This window comes from Acinonyx jubatus, chromosome B2 (genome assembly GCF_027475565.1).
Source record: "Acinonyx jubatus isolate Ajub_Pintada_27869175 chromosome B2, VMU_Ajub_asm_v1.0, whole genome shotgun sequence".
Lineage (NCBI taxonomy): Eukaryota > Metazoa > Chordata > Mammalia > Carnivora > Felidae > Acinonyx > Acinonyx jubatus.
This window is the reverse complement of record NC_069385.1, coordinates 128,497,193-128,511,410: the sequence shown is the minus strand read 5'-3', so window position 1 is coordinate 128,511,410 and position 14,218 is coordinate 128,497,193. Positions and strand designations below refer to the sequence as shown.

Below are 14,218 nucleotides of genomic sequence, written 5' to 3'. Positions count from 1 at the left end.
CTAGACTTAACAACTTATGATGAGAACCTTCAGGTCTCACGTAACTCCACTGCTGTAATTCAGTGCTCTTAATGGGGAGCCCAAATTGTACACGACAACTGAGAAGGCAATCCTCTCAGAATTATAACCAAACTTCAAATCAACATAAAAAGGACCGTTTCTTAAAATATATGAGTAGGTAATGTACCTATACCCCAGAAGATGGATGGAAGGAAAACCCAGCCCCCACTGCCAATTACCTCCATTTTCTGCCCCAACTGATATACTATGAGGTTTTCCCTTGCTATAGCTATCATCCACGTGGAGTAGGAAATGAGTCTGTGTTCACTTCTTTTTTTTCTTCTCTTGTATCACTTGTTGACACTGGAAGGGAAGCAAAGGCAAAAAAAAAAAAAATCAGTGAATGCCTTTTCACTTAGGGAAGAAAAAACTGATGCTATTTACTTGTTGTAATCTTAGGCCACTATATTCATGAGAATACAGGGAGAACAAAAGGGAGGCGATTTTAAAAGTCATGTCTTTCTTCCAAAACCACATTCTGTGGTTGTTTTTCAACCTTAACTGATGTTCCCTACAGTGCTGTCACCGTCACTCCCAACAGCCAAAACGATTTTGTGGTATTTTACTTTCTGGAGCTCTTAACTACACACACACTGAATTTCCCTCCATACTTTACCCCAGTCCCCCACGAGCATTCAGACTCCTATTTGACCCCCCTCCCACCTCTACCTAAAAGTGACTGAATATAAGGCAGGAAAGCAATTCACGAAAGGCTCGTAGTCTAGTACTAGACTATGTAGTATTAGGTCAGGCCTCAAAGAAAGCTGGTAACAGGAACGGCATGACCAACCGGAACACCCGCCACACCTCGTGGCCATTGCAAAATTGACTTCTGCAGCCTTTTCTAGTTACCTTCCTTTGAGAAGTGCCATCCAGTTACATGCCTTACCATGGCTGTGATATGGCCTCAGATTAAGTCTGCAGGTAAGTCACTTCCCTCATTGTATCTAGAGCCAAAGCCCTGCCAGTAAGCCTCAGATCCTATACTGACCTATATTAACTGTGCCTTGATAAATTCCACATGTCCTCTACTGGACTTGTAGTCAAAGATCAAGCTCATCATCTCGGCAGCCAAGTGAATGCTCAGGAACACCACCAGAAAGAACATGATTTCTTGTGGTTTCCTCCTCCAACTTGAGGGGACATGACCTAGGATATGACAAACGGTAACACCCAGAGCTACCAATGCAGCCAGCAGCAAGCAGAGCAGGAAGGGCCTGGGGACATAACTTTATTAAGCCACGTTGTTGTCAGCTCAGAAGTCTCAAGCTAAAACCTTAGCAAAAGAGCCAAAGAGAATCTCAGGAACAGTACTTTTCCAGCCAAAAGACAAAACGTGCCTTCCTTGTGGGCAGCCATTTTGAAGATATGGACTTAACGGATTTACAAACGGGGACGAAAAGGACTAACTGCAGAAACATGCAACTTGAGACAACAGACCTCGTCTTAGCCCGCACATCTTTCCTATAAAGAGAGAAGAGCTATGTTCAAAATTAAAGCAAAGGCCAAATTGCAGTCCTTCTGTGGTTTCGCCACCAGAAGACCATTCAAAATTGTGCTTTAAACTTCCTATTTTAACGGTCTTTGAAAATTTATTTGGGAGATTTCTCTCTCTTGGGAAAACCACGAGACACAAACATACACATGTAAGTGTGCATACATACACAGGCACACCTGCATCTCTAAAAGTACCATTGGTTCCTAGAGGTATTGCAATCAATCAGTAGACAATCATCTGTTTGATTCAAATATGTGGATACCTTTGATACTAAAACCCCTCCCCCATACTTGTAATATATAGTAAATTATAAAATAACTGGCCAGAAACTGTTTTTTGTAATTATGTTGTGTTAGTAAAAAGAAAGTTAACCTTTCTGATTCATAGGAGGAGTTTAGAAGGTAATCTTGCTTATGTCCTGATACTAGGAAAAAAGGAAAGTGTGGTAGAATTTATGGAAATCTGGGAACAGGTTAGAGTAAACACCTCTAGGACTAAACGTAGAATTTTATAAGTTGTAAAAATTACATTCGATTCACTGAGAAAATGGAGAGGAGAGAAACGGGCAACATGAGAAGTAACAAAAATACATTCATGTTACAGAGCCAGATTACTAGGGATAATTTTTGTTACAGTCATTATAACATCCAATATACATTCTTACAAACTCCCTAAGTGTTTTAAATACACAATACCTAGCCATTGTCACCACACTAACCAACATAAGGGCTGAATGTTGCAAAGGCTTATTCCAACTGGAAAAGAAAAAAGCCACACAAACTTGTTATTTCCCATTTTGACTGGGCAGGAAGACATTTGCTACATTTATTTCCTTTTCTGGGATAAAGTGTAAAGCGTTGACACTACTCAGTGATGACACCAAGATCACCTGTGTTTACTTCCTTTACCTAGTTTAAATGTAAGTAGCAATATGTACATATTTCTCAATAAATTTTTTAAAGTTTATTTATTTTGAGACAGAGAGAGAGAGAGAGAGGGAGGGAGGGAGGGAGGGAGGGAAGGAGGGAGGGAAGGAGAGACAGTGCGAGCAGGGGAGGGGCAGAGAGAGAAAAAAAGAAAGAATCCCAAGCGGACTCCTCACCCTCAGTGCAGAGCCCGACATGGGCCTCAAACCCATGAACTGTGAGATCATGACCTGAGCCAAAAATCAAAGAGTCGGACACTTAACCGACTGAGCCACCCAGGTGCCCCAGCAATGTTATTTTTTTAATAGAGACTCTTCTCGTCTCAATCTGGAAAGTGCAATTAGTAAAATGAACCCCCCAGCTATACTGTTTGAAAAGAAGAGCACCGTCATTGGACTCATCCCTCAATTGCTGTTCCAGAAGCAACACAAACCAGCCTTACACACCTAGCACAGGTTTTTACTCCAGTGTGCTCCTGCGTCTTATGCTTGAGTTCTCCCTTTGAGAGGATGCAGCAGGGAAGAAGGGAAAGGTCCTGGTATAAAATAAGGTAGCTCATTGTTCCAGGTTATGGGGGAAAAAAAAATCCACCTTAGCATTAAGGCACATCTATGCGCTAATTTACCCAGAGGCCAGTCGGCCAGGATTATTAGTGAGTTCTACCTACCTATACCTGATGTTGGGCTATACTGGGGTAAAAACCCAAACTAACAAACCTAAACCTTCTGAGATTTGATCTCAGCGATGAAAGAGAAGTTGAACAGCTTGAAGTCCATTTACAAAGCACATTTTTTTCTTTACAGATTTTAATAGTCTCAATATTTTCATTCTTTCCTTTGCTCCCTGACGCCACCCTCCACATCAGCCCTACCACTGCAAATAACCACCACCAATAAAATCCTAACAATAAACAAGTTAAAAATCACTAACCCCATTCTAAGGCAATGTCTTCCAACTGGAACCAGAGAGAGCTGGGAACCCAGATGGAGTTCCCAAATCACAGATAAGAAAAGAAGTCATCATCTTCATGGACATGGCCAAGTGGACTGGCCTGGCATTCCAGTTTTTAACACAAACTGCCTGAATTTGGGCGACAGGGGGCAGCGGGGAGGGAGAAGCAGGGCTCTGCTGTCTGAATACTCCTTCCTGTGAGACCAATACCCGGTACCCTCTGAGATTTCTCATCCTACACTTCAGGCCCACTGGATCAGAAGAGCTCGCAACTCAAAGTTACAATTTCATTGTGGTTTTGCGTCAAAGCCTCAGGAGGACCTTGGGAAGAAAAAGGGCAACCCATAGGGAATGTGGGGAGGGAGGGGGAAGGAAAGGAAGACAACACTGGAAATTACTGGGCCTCAAGTGGAGTCCATAAAGTGTAACTGACCTGTTTTCTTCGTCTTATCAAGCTGGCCCTCCTTACCGAGGAGCAGACGCTGGCCCAGGCGTGGGCAGGGTCACACCTCAAAGCCACCACTTCTGGAGTACAGAGTTGGAGCAGCCTGCAAAAATGAGAAAAGGTGGCATGAAGAGGGAGTCAAGACCAGGCAGAAACGATCCTGTGTCCGGATCCCTTTTCCCGGGGATCCGGGAGGGCACAAGTTAAGGGCAACAGAACATTTCCCATCCCCGCCTGCACGCAGAAGCAAGCTTCCTTCCGGCTCTGAGGCTGATTCTGCCCAGAGGTACCCACTAGCATCCACCGGAGTCGAGAGTGCCTTGGACAGACAAGAACCCCCTAGCACGCCCCAGCAGGTCAGGAGCCATATCACATGAGGGCAGCTGGGACCACTGGCCCAGGCAGAGCTCTGGGCATCTTAGTGGCATATTAAGAGCAGATGCTGATGCTGCCAGCTTCAAGGGCAGAGGAGAACGAGACAGCACTAAGTGCTATCAGCAGCAGAGTGGAAAGAAGACAGCTGAAGACAGTAAACACCATGGAACCAAACAGTCTCTTAATGTAAAGGACAGATTAGTGCATCTTCTCCTGAGTGATGGGGGAAGTGTCCATGACGGTTCAGATAGGACCAAACACGTATCTTCTCCTTTCGGTAGGGGGTATACAGAAAGCTTTTCAAATGACACAGGCTCCTCGGGGAGTCTAAGCGAGTCTGCTCTGGGGTGCAGGGGCCTCAAGTCCCTTCCCTGGGAGCAAGCTGGCCCTCTACAAAGTCAGCGAGCAAAGGAATGCAGGATTTCCAGAGCTGCAGCCTTCAGCCACATTCTCTCGGTTTCTGGAAACGGCTTCCCGCAGCTAAACGGAGGAGTGCAAAACTGGGAGAAGATCGAGAAGGACATAAATCAAGCCCTTCCGAGAAACCCTGGCGCGGCCCACCTTTTCATTCGTATCCCTTTTCGGAGTGTCTGGAGAAAGGTGCTCAATCCTGTCATACGCCTAGTTATCACCTTGAATGTTCCTCACTTTGTGGTTCCTGAGCACCTAGGGTGGGCAAGCCCCCTGCAGGACTGGTCAGCTGGGGCGAGAAAGGGCCACCGACCCATGACAAGAAGCTCCTGAGGCCACAAACACCCTCCCTCCACCTCACTGCTTCGATTCTCCATCTTTTCTCTTTGCCCCCTTCTCTTTTGAAAAGTTCTTTGGATTCTGAAGAAAGTATCAAGAAATAAGGAGTAACTGTAGGGACAGCCCCTGCATGGGACAGAGGCCCTGTAAGTCTCGAGGAATCCTTCTTACTACCCCAATAATTCTCAGTGGTTTTGGGGGATGAGAACCTCCTGAAGGGTGTGATAAAAGTTATGGACCTTCCCACAGGAAAGCGCACATACTGTACATTCGACATTTCCCTTCCGCATCAAGAGTTCAGGGGCCCCAGACACTCATCTGAGGATAAGCAGGATAAGAATCCTGGTTTTAGTTGACATCTAACCCACCTTCCTTTAAACTCTGAATCAAGTCAAGTTTGTTAAAATGCCCATGAGGTTTTAGAAATGCACAAACAAAACATCCTTTCAGATCATCCCCACCCAAACTTAAAGATGCCTAGGGGTGAAATGAAACACTGTGGAAGAAAAAAAAAACACACGCAAAAAAAAAAAAAAAAAAAAAAACACAAAAAACCAAGCCAAATTTCCCTGTTATTATTCATTTCTTCATTCGTGGCAACTTTTATTAGGAAGAAAGTCTGAAGAGGAATACCTCCATGGTTTTTTGGTTTTTTGTTTTGTTTTTGAAACTACCACGATCTCCAAATAAGTAAAGTGAATTACAGTTCCATATAGAATTGTTAAAAACACACATCAGAGAGATGAGTCTCTGCAATTTAAACTTTCACAATATAATAACTAAGACTCTCATTAAAATTTGAACTCCCTCCCTCCCTCATTTAAAAAAGATACTGTTAAAAAGTCCACCGAGTAATCTCAATACACACCGGGAACCAAGGTGGGAGAGGGCCAACGCCAACACACTTGACCCTGAAACTTCCATCCTCTGATCTTGGATGTAAAGGATTTGAATATTTAGAATGTCTTGCAATTCTAGCTGAGTAACAAGAGTCACTACCCTGTTTGTCTGGGGTTCCACCAGGCTTGAGGGATTCACAGAACTCAGCGAGTGGAAAAGTACGGGACAGTTCTTGGAAGAATATTCAAGATACCCCTTACCTCTATCACCATCGCCTCAGGGAAAGTGGGGGGGGGGGGGGGAGAAGAAGGAAAAAGGGAAAAAAAAGACCTAGTGAGGAGAGGTTCTGTTCTAGAAGGTGACTCCCACAGGGGTAAGTGACTGCAGCACAGGCTGGGAATTTAGAGGGGTGGTCTCGGGGCCTCCCAAGGGAGGATGCTGAATTTATGGATTTGCATTCCCACACGGGCTCTGCCTAGATCCAATGGAAGCAAGATGTCTTGGAGTGGGCAGAGGTCCATCTGTGAGGATGAGGGGGCAGGGAAGGCCAGCACCCAGGCCCCAGCCCCTGAGCAGATAAGGGACAATGCTATGTAAAGCCAGAAAGAAAAGATTAAGGAGTCTGTCTCCAGGTCCAACAGAGATAGCAAGCGGGAGATGAAAGATAAAAGGGAAGATGGTCTAGAAACAAACCTTCTCAGCTTCTGAAAACCCAGAGGATTCTTCAGTGAAATCTAAAATCTGTCCTAAGGCCCGCAGGACAGATGGGGTAAGTTAGATGCCTAGGATGACAGTAGAGGCCCACGGACAGCGCTGAGCCTACAGAGGACCACAATACTTGAGATGGTTGATCTGTGGACTGGAACAGCCTAGTGGACGGTCTAGCTGGCCGGGTGGGGGCCAATCCAGGACAGTCTCAAAGAGTCTGAGTGAAAAGGAGTTCAGATACTAAAATGCTCTGGCTTCTAAGGGAGCTCTAGAAGCAGTGAGGACGTCTCTCTCAGGATGGGCTCCATCAGGAAGGAAACATTCTTTCCTCCATCTGAGCTAGGCTGGAGACAAAACCAGACCAGGCTGGATGTCGCACCATGGCAATGCCCGTTCTCCTTGGCCTGCAAGCCTAGGGACAAGACGGTCTCCTCTAACCAGGACAGCCTCTCGTGTGCTCTGAAAGCTCACAGCTGTGATGACGGCTCTGAGTTCCAGGAAGTTGATGTGTTTCTTGGCGTAGGGCTCAGTCTGTGCCTTGGAGAGGGCGGCAACCCAGGCAGGCCACCCTGCCCCCTCGCTGGCATGGGCTTTGGTCAAACGAAGCCTTGGAGTGTGGCACAGAGCACTCCAGCAGACTGGGCACAACTGGGCACCGTGGGCTGCACCTGCCAGTTCTGGATCTTCACCCCACTGCGTGAGGAGATGGGGTGGGTGGTGGAGAATGCACTGCTTGGCAAAGCCCAAGTTTAGGAGAGGAAAGTCAGGAGGAGGGGGCAGGGCAGTACCCCAGGTCCCAGGACCATATATGTGGGAAGTGGTCAGACTTTCTGACCTGCCACTCAAAGCTCTCCAGGCTCTGGCCTTAGTTTACCTTCTAGCCTTCTTGCCCAGTTTCCATGATTACCTCTCCATTCAGTTTCTTCCTCCAGAACGTATGTCTCCCCGAATCCAATCCTGCAGGGGCCACCTTCCACACGAAGCTTCCCTCATTCCCTCTGGGGGAACCCCCAAGGGTTTTTATTATAAAACTCTGCAATATTAATACTAATACTACTAATGATGATGACACCAGCTAATGAGTTTTGAACACTACTTGCCACACACTAAGTGCAGTATCTCATTTAATCCTCCCAGCAACACAGAGGAGTACTGGTTCCACTGTACAGGTGTAGGGGGTTAAGCAACTTGCCCCTAAGATCATGCTGGAGAGCAAGGCAAATCTAGTTTCTAAACTCCACTGAGCTTCTTTTAGACAAAATTTGCAATTCCTGGCATAGGGCTTGAGAGAATAGATACACATTCTCTGACTTGTCCCAATCATATTCTGGGGCATTTCTGCCCTTCCAGATGGCTCAGCACCTGGCCTCCCACTTTTACCTGTTTCTAGGGAGGGCAAGGAGCTCTCACCTTACACCTTCACCTCTGCCTTCCACTCTCTGAGGATGCACGACTGGACTTCCACCTCTGATTGAAAAGTTCACCACATGGGGTAAGGGTCTGCAAGCACTCACCACTGCCCTTGCTGTGCAAAGGGATGGGGGTGGGGGGACCTCCACATTCTATACCCTTGTGTTCTAGAAGGAGAAGGAAACTGGAAGGAAGCCACCAGCCTCTGCCTGAAATCCCAAATAGCCTAGTCTGTCCAAGTGGCTGGATCCAACTGATCCAGCGATGTGAGCTCAGAGGCAATCTGTATCCTCTGGGTCACTCCTGCTTCCATGCAAATGGAATGCAGGCCTGGAGCGAGAGGAATTCTGACGGGGAAGTCTACACTTTCAGGTGCTGGGGTTCTAACAAGGTGTCTGTGGCGGGGAAGTAGCAGGGCAGGGAGGGGGCCAGAGAAGAGGAACACAGACAGTTGGGAGAGGGAGCAGACAGAACCGCACAGATCAAAAATGAAGTGAATACCACGTGAAGGAAATCTCGGCCTCATCCAGTCAGTGAGAAGTTAACTACCACTAAACCTCCAGCACCGGCCACCCCAAAGTGTAGTCCTCATGCAACGGCATCCCGGACCTTTGCTAGAAATGCAGATTCTCAATATATGCAAAATCAGGTCATTACACTGTGCACCTTAAACTTACCCAGTGCTGTGTGTCAAGGATACTGCAATAAGACCAAAAGGAAGAAAGAAACACAGGTGCTTGGGCCCCACGCCAGAACGACTATGTCAGAAATACCTCCAGGGATGGATCCTGTAACCTGTATGTTAGCTCTCGGGGGGTTCGGATGCAGCCTTGAAAACTAGCATTCAACTTTACGTAGAATTCTGGAAGAGGGGGGACATAAAACGAAGGATCTCCCTGGGAAACTTTCTTTCTGTGAAGATTTGGGAGAAGCCACTGTTTTAGCATAGCCCCAGAGCAAAAATCAAAGCACTGGAGACAGATCTCAGTTTTAACTTCAGCTGTATTCACCACTATGAATGAATGAATGAATGAATGAATGAATGAACGAAATAATGAACGAACGAACGAAGGAAAGAAAAAGGAAGGAAGGAAAGTATATGTGTGGGAGGGATTAAATATGCAGGGCCTATTTTAGCTGCTCAGGAACAGGGACACGTCAGATGTGAACTTCAGACAGGGCAGGGCTGGCCTACAGTGTGCGGGAAGCAAAACCACTCAGCCTGGCCTCTGTGAAGCTCTGGGCCCTCGAAGTCGTCTCTCCAGAAAGCACTGGCCAAGCTGTCACTCACAGAAAGGGTACTGGAGGATGTTCTCCACAGTTGAACCTGCAGCCGGGATTTCTGGTGGTCCCGGACCCCCTCACGGCACCCTCCCCCCACAATTTCTCTGCTGCTCGTGGCAGCAAGGGCCACAAGGGGCAGGAGAGAAGGAACAGTCGGGGAGGAGAACTCTGAGGGAAGGCAATCCTAAAGAACCATAACAGCCTCAGAACTAGCTCATGGTCTCCTGCAGTTTGTCTCTTAATGTCTCTTCCCCTCGGAAGGGGAAGGAAAAATCCAAGAGATCATTCCTGCAGCCTAGAGCGGCTGCCCTTTACTGATCAGGTTTCAGGTGCCCCCGTGGATACTGGCAATGCCACAGGCTGCTGACTTTTCACAAGGAATACTGTCCTCAGGTACAGGAACATTTTAAATATTCAGTAAAGCGTGTGGGGAAGGAGCGGCTTCGGCTTCGGGGAGAGTGATGGGTTCCATGCTGGAAGCAGTTTCTCTTTTAAAACTAAAAATCACTTGGACATTTTGATTGTTACATTACATACAATTTCAGCAGGGAGGCAAGTGTTGACTTGGAAGACAGGGTTCTTGCTTACCAAACTTAACTACGTGAGTCAGATCAAATTTACTATTTAAATACAAACTGCTGGGAAGATGGGGAGGTTTTCTGGTATGTGCTAGATAAAACCATCCGTGGTACCCCACTCTTCTTCCCGTACCTCTCTCTCCACAGCGCAGCTGGCTTGTTCAGAGGGGGGAGATGGGGCAAAGTCCGGCTTATAAGCTTTTCTGTCAGTAAATTAGCCTGTGAAGAAGCTGACTCCACTCCTCGCAGCTCTTCTCCCGGGAGCACGTCTTACTGACAGGATCTAACTACTGCCAGACTCGCGAAGCCGTCACAGCTGCCACATGGCAGCCATTTGTTACCCAGATCCCTGGCCTTCTGGGGGGGAGGAGCGTGGCCCTGTCTCTCTCTCCAGGTGAGCTAGTCTTTTCTCCTAAACTGGCCACCAGGACCTGGTATTTCATCACCATCTTGCCCAACTTAGCAGAACCGTGTAGGACTGACTCCCTACTCTGCCTGAGGAAGCAGGTGAAGAGAAGAGGCAGGCTGCCAGGAGGCCCTAACTGAGGGAGCACTCCAGCCGGGCAGAGGGTCAGATGACCCACTGGGTGCCGGCACCTACCCCCAGGGCAGGGCAGGCTTTTCTGGGCTAAGGCAGAAGATGTCTCCCCCCACCCTGCAGGAAACTGAATTTAGAAGCCCCCACCCTCCCCACCCTAAGATCTGCTCTGCTGGCTTATCAGGAAAGGGCAGGGAGAGGCCTCCACATCACACCTTGGCTGAGTAATTTAAAGAAAGAAGAATACTGCCATAAGAGCAAACAGGATTTAAATCAGAAGTCTGGTGTAGATCCAATTACACGTCTTTCAGAGTACCTCCTTCCCCAATAACTAGGGGGCATTAACTATTTGTGACATAAACTCTGGGCTGGAAAGTGTGTGAGGTACTTCACGTATATTTAATCCTTCCCCAAACCTTACAAGGCAATGATGAGGTTATCTCGCTGGCTATTAAGCAGCTCCTAGAGGGGCAGGGCCGGGATTCTAGCCTGGGGTTGTCAGACTCCAAAATTCTCTGGTACCTTCCTCTGCACCAAAGATGATCATGGAAAAACCATTCAGAGAAGGGCAATTAGCAAGCTATAGGACTGGGAAACCAAGCCAGGGGGAAACCAAGAAATGGCTGAAGGAACCGGAGATATTCTGGAAAAGGGGGCACACTCCTCTCATGTGTTCACCACGGCAGGAACAACATCTGGGTGGGAGGCACCAGGAAGCAGGTCTGGGACCCCACAATCCTTTTACCAGAGCCTTGAACAACCAGAGCTGCTCATGGATGGAATGAGGCCCCAAGAAATGTAGTCATGAGCTTGCTGTCCCTGGAAGTATTCAAGCAGAGGCGGAGTCACCACAGCTCAGTTTTGCAGAGGGTGAGAGGCCAAATTATTTAGATCCTCCTTTTGACTTTCAGATTCTGTACCTCGAAGAGGGCCGTCCCTTCTCCCTAATCCTGTAAGATCCAGAAGCGGGAACGAGGAGAATACATTACAGTAGCAGAGCATCAAGAGCGCAAGATGTCTTGGACTGGAAGCTCAGCTTGCCACCAATGGAGAGACTTTAAGTCTCTGAGCCTCAGCCCGCATCTGGAAAATGAAGCTAGTAATACTGCTCTCACAAAACCAGGATCAGTCAAAGGAGTATCTACTAAGACACTTAACAGGCAGTACAGCGCCCGTCAATGCCAGCTATCTATGTTATGCCCTTTACCTCCTCACATTCCAGTTCATTTAGCCCCTGGGCCAAGTCTCCCCAATTCCTAGATTCATCCGTGGGCCTCACCTCCTGCACCACCAATGCTTGGAGGGCAGGGGTCAGTTGGAGGATCTTGAAAAATTTCCATTCCAGCCCCCATGTTGAACAAGGAGATATAATTCATCACAAACGCAATCCCGTTAGCAGCAAGGGGTAGAGCAGCCACTGCCAACGTCACACGGAGAGCAGGAAATAAAACCCCTCCAGCTTCAGTCTGCGGCTGACACAAATCCCGGGAACTTCGCATTTGCTTAATCAAGCAGGCTGGCGCTGCGGGCTCCCGCCGGGATGGGCTGGCTCTTCCTTCTTGAGCACCTCTTCCCTCCCAGCTGTGGAACCTGAGTGTCCTGCAGCCGACACCCAGTCACTCCCAGACTCTCCTCTGAAGTGGGTCTGGCTGCCTTCAGTCACATTACAGCTCAGAGGAGGAGAGGCTGGAGTAAAGTTCAGCGGCCGTTTGCAGAAGGGTTTTAGGCAATATCCTGCAACTCTTAAACAGGCCATGAGGTCGTAGGACTGGCCTTTCTGACATGCTTGGGGAAAGGGGCTGCAGGAACAGGAGTCTCCACTTTTCCCCTGCTGAGGGGCTGGATGCAAGCTAAGGATTCCTAGGGCAGGTGATTAATCAGGGACCGGGGCTTCAAATTCCCAGGATTTAGGGCCATTTCAAGATGACATCCCTTATAAAACCCAAATTAGTTCATGGGAGACAGAAAGTGTTGTTCGAACTGCTTCTACCCACCCTAACGGCTCAGAGAAGGCAGAGGGAGGAGATCACTTCTTCCCTTGCCCATTGGAAAAGTGGTCAGCTGTGGTCAAAATTTCACAGTGGGTGATCAGACATTACAAACCGTCAGCTGAGAATGACTGCTGGGTGAAGCAACCATGCCCAAACTACCAGGAGCTCTGTGGGCCTGCCCTCTATGCCCTCTAATGGGTGACCTTTCTCCCTCTGTTTTGCCTCTAAGAAATTATGAAGAAAAACAAATACTCTGAGATATAAGAGGCTGGTAAGTGTTTATCACAAGTCGACCAATCAAAAACATTAGCAAGCACATGGTTTTTCTTAAAGTCCACTGAGCCCAAACCAAAAGCTTATTTCCAGGGCAGGATGAGGCACTGGGGAGGAAGGTGCCACGTGGGGCCGGTCCCCCAGCCCCAGCACTAAGGAGCCAACCAACAGAGAGGCACCTCGGAAGGAAGGGAGATTAGCACAGTCCTGGAGGAAGTCTGAGGCATACGGGCCCTCCTGGCTGTTTCTGCCCTGACCTGCCAGGAGGGTGATTAGTTCCCGACAACTGCACTCCTGGACTCCGGAGGGTGTCTAATTGCGCTGCTGTGGCACCAACACAAAGGGCCCGGCTCTCAACAGCCCAGCAGGGTCCGAAACAAGGATAGAGTTGCCCAAAGCACGCGGTTCGTCTCTGTGACTGAGCACCCACAGGGCACTGGCCAGGCCCAGGCTCCTCAGTGTGGGTTCACACTAAAAGCCCCACCCTGACCCTTAAGAACCTTTTGCAAGCCCCTAGACTTCCTTCCTAAGTGACAAAGAACAGAAAGGACGATCTCAAAGGGGAGATCACCAGTTGAGTGAGCATTGGGCCGGCACCAGAAGTGAGCCTAAGAGGAGACACGTCACTGAGAAAGCAAACGGCGCTGGCCTGTGCACCTCGCCAGCGGCACAGGGAACACACAGCCTTGCGGGGCTCTTCTGCTCGGCCCAAGGACGGCCTGATGCTTCCACCGGGTCTCCAGGGGTCAGACACCCCTGCAGGGAAAACTTCTGGAGCACAAAGTTTAGAGGGCCTGGCTCAGGCCCATTTAACTTAAGCAGTATGGAATACAAACGTCCCCAGGCAAATGGGGATATCAGTTGAAAAAAGACTGGCCTCCACTAATACTCTGACACAAAATGGTTTTAGGATGCTGTGAAACCACGTCCTGCTTCTCAGAGTTCTTCAGCCCGCTTGCAATCATAAAGCTGACGCTCTCTTGCTCACCCCCTTCATTTTACTTGAATGCCTGTGATAAAGGCACCCTCTCGTTGTTCAAAAAGAACATCCCTACTCTTTTCCTTTTATCTTCCCTTAACAGTTTGCCATCCAGTGATAGGAGGGGCCTCGCCTCCAACAGTCCGTCCTTTTATCTCCCGCTGACCATGCAACAACATGAGGCCAAGGACTGGATTTCCTGCAGCTCCCTTCGAGGGGCTGTTTGACTTGTTTAAAGTATTACTGGCCTCCAGAACCTTGGAACAATGCCTGAGCAACACCTACCCAGCATCCATTTCAGCTCCAACTTTAAAAGCCTCCAAGTCCAATGTACCAGGACTCCCTGTCCCTCCGTGTGGGAGCGGCTTGATGCTTCCAAGAAAGAGGACTCACTTTCCAGGCTCACGTATGTAGTTGCCTTTTGTCGGCAGCAAATATGAGCTGACTTCATCAAAGTACGGAAGCCCCAGAAGATACTTAGGGTAGCTCAAGTTAAACTCTGAGTTAACACTGTCATTATCATAATAATGCAGTGGCATTTAATACCATTCTTGAGCCACTGGAACCCAGAGCAATCTGTATGTCATGTGCTTCCTTGCATAAGCCTGGAAT

The 14,218-nt window shown here is 48.2% G+C and overlaps 1 protein-coding gene across 6 annotated transcripts in view; it reads right to left on the bottom strand.

The window, feature by feature from the left end:
• Positions 1–14,218, bottom strand: part of RREB1 (ras responsive element binding protein 1) — a 182,399-nt gene that overhangs the window by 67,875 nt on the left and 100,306 nt on the right. For all 6 annotated transcript variants that reach the window (XM_027040247.2, XM_027040248.2, XM_027040244.2 and 3 more), the window contains exons 2-3: positions 3,869–3,983; positions 240–363 (exon numbers count right to left, since the gene is read on the bottom strand). Coding sequence is in view for 1 of the 6 variants with exons in the window: in XM_027040248.2 (XP_026896049.2) it covers positions 240–296 (57 nt within the window). In the remaining 5 variants the exon portion in view is untranslated. The remainder of the gene's footprint in view (positions 1–239; positions 364–3,868; positions 3,984–14,218) is intronic.